At 40.1% G+C, this 9,888-nt stretch overlaps 1 protein-coding gene across 6 annotated transcripts in view; it reads left to right on the top strand.

Moving 5' to 3' along the window:
- Positions 1 to 9,888, top strand: part of LOC6539060 (polypyrimidine tract-binding protein 1) — a 130,490-nt gene that overhangs the window by 19,585 nt on the left and 101,017 nt on the right. For all 6 annotated transcript variants that reach the window (XM_039376660.2, XM_039376659.2, XM_039376656.2 and 3 more), the window contains one exon: positions 6,085 to 6,183. In XM_039376660.2, coding sequence (XP_039232594.1) covers positions 6,094 to 6,183 — 90 coding nt within the window. In that variant the 5' untranslated portion in view covers positions 6,085 to 6,093. The remainder of the gene's footprint in view (positions 1 to 6,084; positions 6,184 to 9,888) is intronic.

Here is a 9,888-nt window from a genome sequence, read left to right as displayed (position 1 = left end):
TGTTTTCATTTAATTTGCGAAAAATGTTTGTCTGCAGTTGGCGGCTGCCCAAGATGAATGTTGAAAAGGTGTGTGGATGTTATATTTGCGACTGCATATGTGCACTTGGTCCATAGAGCCCCGTAGATAAAAATGATTGAAAGGTGGAATACAATGGAATGATGCAAAAAGCATAACAATGTTAGAAGGAGGATTAATTTTACCATTTCCCAAGATATGAAGCTCTCAGTCTTAACCAAAAAGGAAAAGGCATCCGCGCAAAAAGCTATTACAACACCTTATCTCTGTCGATTGCAATTGCAGTTTCGATTTCTGATGCAGAGCTTCATTTGCTTCTATGGTGTGTGGCCCGAGAGGAATTGAGTTCCTTGTGAGTAACCTGTGATTGCATGGGAAAACCTAAATCCACTGTGCGTAGAAATTTTTAATTTCACATACTGCGCTGCCGTCTGTGTCACCCAACGAGTGCTAAATGATGAATGATGCTACTGGCCAGCCTTGGGAGCTAGGCTTAGATTTCGCATGCAACATTCTGAATGCAACGTGCAGAGTGCCGAGGCACTGAGATAAATAATGTAGATTCATTCGTAAATAAGGGTGATAAAATTGTTTTAAATTGTCTGCTGCAACAACCTTGTCAATTTAGTTTAAACAAAACCAGAAGTCTAGCGTGCAACAATGAAATATGATAATGAATTCAGGAAAACAATCCAGTTCATTTTTTATGCACCATTTTGCAAAAGTTACTCAATGTAAAGGCTGAATTGCGAATTTTTTGTGATTGGTATCAATTATATCACATGAAACAAAGAATCAATTGCTCTTGATAACGCGTTGTGTTGCTCAGTGCAGCAACATACTCTTGTAGCCTGAGCCGCCTTGCCTGCCGGTGGAGTCTTTCTCAAAGCCTGGTAAAAGTAGCGGCATTACAGCCATTTCACACTGCCTACCGCCCTAGCCCTGCCTTCCCCCTTCCATACGCCCCTCCTTCTGAGTCAGCCAAATAAAAGCTGCGCAGCGGTTTAGAGTGAGTGGTAGATCAGATCAGAATGCAAAAAGGCGAAATCCGTCGACGATGTCCTGATGTAAAGCAAACAAAGGACGATGAGACGTAGAATGCTGAGAGAGAGGCGGGGAAGGGGACAGACAGAGACTGGATTTTCTCCTCACTAGCTTTGCCTATTCTTGCTTGTTGGTGCTTTCAGCACTAATGCAATTTGATGCGACACAAAACCGCACACATGCACTTCCCAGAAACGCACACGCGCACATATGTACATATGTGTGGACCAACAAAAGCCACTGGGAAGGCGCCAACACTAACAACAAATCCTTAACAGAATAGGATTTTCAACACATTTGCTTGTGCGTTCCATAGTTTTGGAATAGCACGGATCCCGTTAAGTCCTTGGTCTGCCTACACGAATTGTCACCCCAACTCCCACTTTTTGAGCGGCAGATCAAAAATGCATAGCTGAATAAAGCAAGCAGTATCGAGCATCTGTTATGAGGAGGTCATCTTTAGGACAGCGCTGCCAACGATCTGGCTGAAGCAAACGGCTGGTACTAAAATAAATTTAATTTTGTCAACAAATAACAATTTTTTTTTTGCTTGAGTGAATCTTATTTAAGGCGTAATTAGATATTGGTTAACTTTATTTTATTTATGAAGAGTAAATGTTTGTTTCTTTAAGTAAAATTTGCATTTTTTAATTCATTCCGAGGCTAAGGCCCTATGAGTTATCTAATACGAGTATCAGAATGATTCTGATCCTATCACTATCACAGTCGCTCCGCATTCATTAGCCGCCCATTTTCAACGGACGATATTTATGCAAATGCCCACATTTCGCTTTTCAATTTTGCCGTCTTACCATTCCCATTTTCCGGTCCTTTTTTTCTCCTTATTTTTTTTTTTTGCTTTTTTGTGTTGCAACAAGTTCGTTTCGTTGTAGCATGCAACTTCTTGGCGTGTTTTCCTAGCGCATTAAGCCAACACCGACCGAGTCTTGTGAGTGAAATATGGGCGTCATTCTTTGCATAAAGTGCAAGCTCAATATGAGAAAAAATCCCTGGTCACAGGCTGGCCTCGTCCTTTCTTTGCTTTCCCACCAGCTCACTTTATTTACTTTCGCTTGTCATGCTAAATCTGCACAATTTCTTGGCTGGATTTCGTTATTGTTGCCAGCCATCCACTGTGGTTGCGACTGTGGCAGCTTTGTGGCTGTGATTGTGTCTGAGGCTGATGCCTGTGGGTGGCTGAGATGGTGGTGGGCCTTCTTAGTGTCACAAATCTAAGCGATTTGGTTTTTAATGTGAATTTTTCAGCCCCTGCCAAGCAACAAGTGTATTAGAATTATTTACCTTTAAGTTTAATTTAAAGCAAGAGAGAACGCTGTAGTCGAGTTTCTCGACTATCTGATACTCGTTACTCAGCGGGTGGAAGTGCAAAGGAGAAATTTCCACACCGACAGTTTTTGGTGTGGGGTGCTAAATGCTAAAAATATTCTAAAATAATTTTTATAATTATATTTTATAATTAAATAATATGATATAATAATAAAATAAGAGACAAGAAATGTTATGCGTGGTGCAGGGTGTGTGGTGCGGGGTGTGGGGTGCGGGGTGCGGGGTGTGTGGTGCGGGGTGTGGTGTGCGGGGTGCGGGGTGTGGGGTGCGGGGTGCGATTAAATACATGTTTACAAGACCAATACAAAAATGAAAATATATCAAATAATATATATACAAATATAAATAATATTATATGATATAATAATAAAATAAGAGACAAGAAATTTCATAATTAGTTTTTGTTTTCGTATTTTTAAAGAATGTTATTGGTAGATGTGTAAATGTACTTGTGTCTACTCATTTTCAAATTTTTCGAACCAAGCAAAAGAATTATTAATGACAAGTAAATTGTAGTGTAGTTCTATATTTTGTATTTAACAGCGAATTTTGTTCGTTATCCGATAATAATTTATCTTTATAGTACGAACCAAGTGCCAGAGTAAAACCGTTTTTGGAACATAACGATCCCTGCCAATCAGTTGATAGTTATTTATGCTATGGTATCCACAAATTAATTAACGGAGTTTGGACACCTACCATAGTATTGATTGAGAGATGGTAATTGTTCTACCTTTTTTATAAGACTCTATTGATTATGCAAATGGATTGCAAGTAATTGTACTTATGCCCAGTTTCAATGCTCTGGGCTAAGTACAGGTGAGTCAGCAGACAGGGGCTGAGTAAAGCCACCTGTTCATTAAGCATCCATCTTTGTGTTTGCGCAATATGCAATATCAGTGCCAGAGGTGTGGCGGTCTCCTCCCGATTCATTAAACATGCACTTGGAAAGCCAATTGACCATCATAATAAACAGAATCTTGTCTGGACCCTGGTGGAAGGAAATTAGACATGTTGAAAATTGCTGAGAAGAGATTGATAAAGCCGTCTGGTAAATTCAATTTGCTAGATATTTATTTTTATTTGGTGTTTTGTATCTTGGCTCTGGTGTTTTTTTCCCAGTGGATGGTTCGTGCAAAAGTGGTCGCTTGGTTTGCTGCGCATTGGCACAGCTGTTGCAGTTATTGCTGCCGTTGCAGTTATAGCTTCAGCCGCCGTTGTTGCCTGCAGCTGTGGATGAGCCGCGCATGCTCGGTGAAGTGGAAAGCTCTACGAGGAGACGACGGGCCATGAACTTGTTGCAGGTTGCAATTGTGACAGTTGCGAGTTGCTTTTGTCGTTGCAGTCCATGCTGCGTCTCACTTTGCTACCACTGTTCGGCCTTCAACTTCGCTCAGCTGAACTTAACCGAATGATGTATGACTTGCTGCTGCAACTGCTCATTAATCATTGTTTTCGTGGGTGACTGGGCAGTCTCCTCTCCCCTCAAGTCTAATTGTCCATACAGCGTCGGAAGCAACCGCCCCGATACATCGTTTCGCTTTCATTGATGCCACATTACATTTATTATCCTTCTCGAATGCCATGGTTGTCCACCACAAAACTGGACAAATTAACGCCCAGGAGCGGAAGACACGGCGGTTGGAAGTGGCAGTAGAATCCCGATATACGAAGATCGAATGGGAGCCATGTATTAAGGTGGTACTTACAACTATTTTAATTGGCAAGGAGTTTTTTAATATCAGTTTTCGTGCTTAATTTTCTTATAAATTTTAGTGCTTAAACTCGGGCCTGGGGTATTAATGCCAAGAGCACTTTCCACATCCATGTGGTTTCCATGTGGCATGTCCATTTGTGAGTGCTTCCCCTCATCTGTCAATCTTCGCTCTCAAACCGCCGTTCTTCTTGGCATTCCCTTTCGTCATCGACTCTTGCAATTGTTGTGTCGCGTGTTAACATAAAACCCCGTCTACAATGTTGAAGTCAGTCAGCTAGCGTTAATTTCCGTTTGTTGTCGTCATTACAATGCTAGACTAGCCGCGTTCCGTTGCACTCTCGCACTGCTTTTGATAATGATGGCTACGAGTAACTATAGGGGAAACAGAGTTGCGGAACTACAAATATGTATACTGAAAATCACTTAATTAGTTCGTCGGGCTGCCCATGTAAATGACACTTTTGTAGCACTTAGAGCAATTTACTGTAAAATGCGTAAACAAACTGACAGGCGGCTGACAATAAAGGCTTTAAGACCAGGAAAAGGGTCACAGGTGGGACAAGAAAAAAATGGGATAAAAATAGTTTTGTTTTGGTGTGCTTTCGGTAATCGATGCCGTTGACAAGTCATTGATTGTTGAGGAGGCGAAAGACGCATGGGTTAGTTGTCTGGACCTCCCAAGGTGCGTCGACAAAGAGGTGCCACTTTACTGACAAGTGAAATGGAATACTATATTTGTTAGCTGTCCCGTTTTTAAGAGTTCTGAGCAGAGAACTGCTGATTTTGTAGTCATGGAATTTCGGCCAGATGCATACGCCTTAGAAGAAAAGCAGGAAATTGAAAAATTGTCGGACTAGTGCGCTTGCAACAATTTTTATAACTTTTGCTGTTCTCTCTTTTTCCAAAACACATTTACTCCAATACTTCGAAGCAAAAGTTTGGACAAAATGTGCCACTTTGTCATACATTTAAATTTTTACGTTTTGCTTTACACTGAAAGAAGCTGAGCCTATTCCTATTCAAGTCACATTGTCCTACAACTTAAAGTATAAGTAATAACAAATAATGCCAATACATACTAGCTAAACTACGACTTTTGGTGATTTTGCTCCAATTGTAGGCTTTGTTTCCTGTGTATGCCAGTCTCATTCCACTCATTCCCAATATCGTACTGAGTAGTTCGCAGCGCTCTTTATTTCGCTGCCTTTTTCTTTCAAAAAGTTTTTATTGGTTGAGTGCAGGGCGTAGAAAGGGGTTAGCGGAGCAGGGAAACGGCAGACTACGCTATGATTTATTTGGCGCCCGAAACGAAAAGCCAAAAAGAAATGCAGCGCAACGAAATGAAGCCTTCAAAAACGTTGACATCGTTACGCAAAAGCGGAAATGACAATGATGATGGGCGCCAAATGAAACGATGGTCACGCCCCCCTACGTCCCTCGTCCTATTTTCGAATGTAATTCAATGCGGTCGTCATTTGTATGTGTGTGAGTGCCTGTGTGGGTAAGGGAGCAAGAATGTGGGGGTAATTCCTGCGCTGGCTGCCATTAAAACGCGTGAAATTGAAAAGGGCGAAAAATTGCAATGCCAACGGTGAACTGAAAACTACAGAAAAATAGCGAAAACGGTTAAAAGGGGGCGGTGTGTGTGTGTCAAAGTTTAAGTGCCCAAAGGAAATCTGCCACAGCTTTTTCATCGATCTGCAGCGAACCCAATGGTCATTGTTTTTACAAGGGCTTAAGCCACTAACGAAAATAAGTCTCACCGTAAGTCTACAACATAAATATATATGTAAAAGTGTAGATCAAAGGATTTCTTATCTTAAACTCGCAGGTCATAGGCACTTATATTTTAATGAACAACAGTTTTTATTAATTTCTCACCTTCCTATGTAGACCCTATAATCGTCATTTACGTATTCGACTAACAAACATGTATATTTTTCTGTTTGCATTCACAGGTAGCGACCATGATGTCCTGCCCCCTTCCCATGCAATTACCAATACCAATTCCTTCAATACACAAATCAGAATTTGCACCGGTTCACATTGGAGTTAAGGTAAGTTTATCCAATCTCACATTACATTAAACATGCCGGCAACATTCTCTCGTCCGCACTTCCTGCTTTCCTTTCCATTTCCTTTGCCTTCCGGGGACCTCTACTTAAACATTGGTATGCTTTCCATTAATAAATAGTAAATTAAGCGCATAAATGCGAAAATCATGCAAATCTGCTGGAACTCGATTGCAGAAAGTCAACAAGTGGGGCAAAATGCTAAAATGTAAATGTAGCCAACGAAGTGGAGCACACATACTCGGCGAACCCACACATGTCAAAGAGTCAAGTCTATTGTTGACATTATTGCAAAACATACACACATTGTATAGACCCAAAACAGATATTTACGTGAAATAATGTGCGGCACTAAATCAAACTGTTGTTGCCCCAAGATGGCGTCCCGTCGGCCATCTCCCTTCCGCCCCCATTTGCCTTTGCTTTAATACGAAGTGATCACATTTTAATGATACCGAAATGCACTTCACATTGTTTGTTTCTGCTAAAGAATAATGATGTCAGGCAGATTTAGATGTGAGGGAATGGAGAAAGAGTTTTAAACATTCCCACGGATTGCGTCACGTTTGATAAATGCTGTTGAACATTTTTCTTGATATTGTTTGGGTGTCCTTCCTGTGCTCTTTTGCTTTTTATTTACTTTTTTTTTGCCTCGCTTAAATGCTACACATAAATCTATTTTTGAATGAAAGCCACTCGCAGGATGCGTGTCGTATGCCCAATATTTCTTCGTCACAGGAGGGATATTTTTGTACGTTCGTTTGTTTGTGGTTTGTTATCTGAAGAGGAAGCTGTGCTTATTGTTTGCATAATGGGCGCTCGTTAGCGAGGGGCACCCCTCAGAGGGTATCAAAGGTGAATGCAGGGTGGTAAATAACCCGATTCAAAAAAAAAAAAAAAAAAAATGGGCTTTTCCAATATAAATGCGCTTTTAATTTCTGTTTCAATCCCTCGTGCTGCTCTTTTCTTTTAATTGAAAGCACCCTTTTTCAAACCGTTGCACTTTATCTTTAACAAAATTAATTTTTTTTCCACAAAGCCAAATTAATAAAGTTAGTCACATCAGAAAATAATTGAACATTGTGTGAATTTTCTGTACGCGGTTTCTTGTGAAAATTGCAATACCTAATTAGTCCATTAAAGTGGACAAACAAATGTTCAAATGAAAAAAAAGGTCGCGTACGCAGAAAAGCTGAAACACTATGAAAATTGGACGCCAAAACTGGATTCGAATAACCCGACTGCATGACAATTATAAAAAAAACACACAGAGTCCTTTATATATATTATCCATCTGCATCAGTTTAAAGGTTAACGAGCAGCCAATAAATTGCGAAAACACTGATAAAGAAAACGCCACTGGCGCTTAACTGCTGACAGATATCCACAATTATGAGCTGAACATGTACCCACCCAGTCCGGTAAATATCCTGATCTGCCGACGCGACTAATTAAGGCAAATCGCAACACGCAAAGTAGTCCACTGATAACCAGTCCATAAAAAAGCAACAAAAACGGTAGGGACAAAAACAAAAAAAATTTAATATAAAACGGTGGACGGTAGAAAAAATCGGCTGAAATTAAACAAGCTCCCAAGTCCCGCTGACTGCTGCTGTTAAACCCAATTTCCTGCCCCAAGGTGCCGGCGGTAGAACTTACACTTGACCGCGCAGCATAAATCATGCGGGGCGGTGGATCCAAAGGGACTGGTTGGGTGGGTTAGGCTGGCTAGCGGCTTCTTCATTGGTCATAAAAAGGGCGTTAAAAAATGCCGTGTAAAGGTGAGGCCGAAAAATAATATTTAATAACAAAGAAATACTGAAGACAATGAAAAAGTCTGGTTTTTATGGGGTGCAACGTGAGGGGTGATCTGTACTTTCTTTTGCAGTTTCTGTTTAAGTATTAAATTCAGTTTATAATGGGTTATTTTTTGATGAATCCGGAAAGGAACTTCTTTTTTCCTGACCAGTAAACTAAGAACTGCATTTTTACAGTGTTAGAATCTACTGATCACGTAAAGATATACGATTGTTGTAATACCCAAATTATAATTTCCCCGTATGAACGCTGTGATCTAGAAAAAATATTTTAGGCACGCTCACCCTGAAGCTTGACTATGGCGTTATCTCTTGAGCCACATTTAAATGAGGAAAATATATATCTCTTTCCTGTTTTCACAACTAGTTTAGTTTCGGATTAGAACGCATAAACAATGTTGGCTGATGTAATTTGTCTCGAAGGCCTTAAAGCTTAAGGAATTCCGTCACTCGCTTGTCCGGCCCACTCAGGTGTGCTCAGATATTCCCTTTGCCAAGTGGAAGGCAGATAATGATGCCAGCACCCTATACAATCCACTTTTTCCCACTGACAGAACCGAACTTGTTGCACTGGCGTCATGATATACAGGGACATTAGGACAAGTAAATTATTATATTTCAGCTTAACTTTCAGAACAATAATACAAGCATTTCTTTCAATTCAGCTTAAATCAAAATACCAAGTACTTTCTTAAAAGTATTAGGACCGGAACACGTGTTGTTTAATAATTATTGTGGTGATTTTCAGGTTCATGTTTTTTTTTTCAAGTGCTTTTATAAGTTCTCGCCCTTCGACCACCTTTATCTCCCTTGGTTCATCTTCCTCTGAAGGTACTGGTATTTGTTTTTCTTATGCTGCTTATTATTAATTTAAGACGTGCTTTATTCCTCGACGAGGACGCATTGTTTGTTCGGTAATGTTCGCCTGCCTGAGAATCCAGCTGCCCTACGTTTCCGTACATTGCACCTCACTTTTATTTTCGGGCGTTCTGTGCTTAACCCATCACGGGCAAATGTTGTTTTATTTTTTATTTCCACTCAAATTGTTTTATTTGCAACATACATACATACTCAGACACACCGAAGACCTCAGACGCTTGGCTTTATTACGGTGATTTTTCTTGAACGCATTCGTGAGTTGTCTGCCCTCCGGTTCTTCTGCTCATTTTTTGTGCATACCTTTTGTAATTTTTATGATTTTATTTTGCTCCCTTGCCTTTACTTTTTATATGCGCTTTCCTTTTCTTTATTATTGTAATTCATAAAAAACAAAAAAAAAATCATGAAAGAACAGCCAGTAGTTTCTGCCTCCCCGTCTTCGCATGCCACTTAATATTTGCCTTTCTGCGTAAGAAAAAAGAACAACAAAAGGTAAAACATCTTTTCAAGAAATTATAAGGCTATGGCTGAAGACTCGGTCGGCTTGAGTAATCCCAAATCCATGACCAAATCTCCGTGGCGCACGTAACCGCATGCAAAAATTTAAGGAGAACTCGACTATTTTTTACTCTGGTTATTTTAGCCAATTAAAATAAATACGAAAATAGAGCATATAGATTTTGTGTCACTAATTATTATTTTCAATTCTTAAAGCTGACCAATTTATCATTAAATAACATTTTGTGCTCTTCTATATGTTAATATACCCTTACACTTATCAAGTCCTAAGTACACCCGAACCCATCAAGGACATTGTCCTTTGCTGATGGTTTGATTCTTGACTCAGTTGCTCGTTTTGTTTTTTGGTTCCTTTAGAAGCGTTAAGGATTATAGCTATTCAGAGGAATTCCGAACACAACACAGGAGCAGAGTGGAAGTGCGGCCAATTTACCGGATCTTAAGGACCCTGGCACATTAGACATGCACGCATGAC

This window comes from Drosophila yakuba, chromosome 3R, assembly GCF_016746365.2.
Source record: "Drosophila yakuba strain Tai18E2 chromosome 3R, Prin_Dyak_Tai18E2_2.1, whole genome shotgun sequence".
Lineage (NCBI taxonomy): Eukaryota > Metazoa > Arthropoda > Insecta > Diptera > Drosophilidae > Drosophila > Drosophila yakuba.
Note: the sequence above shows the minus strand (reverse complement) of the source record. Positions and strands in the feature narration are given on the sequence as shown.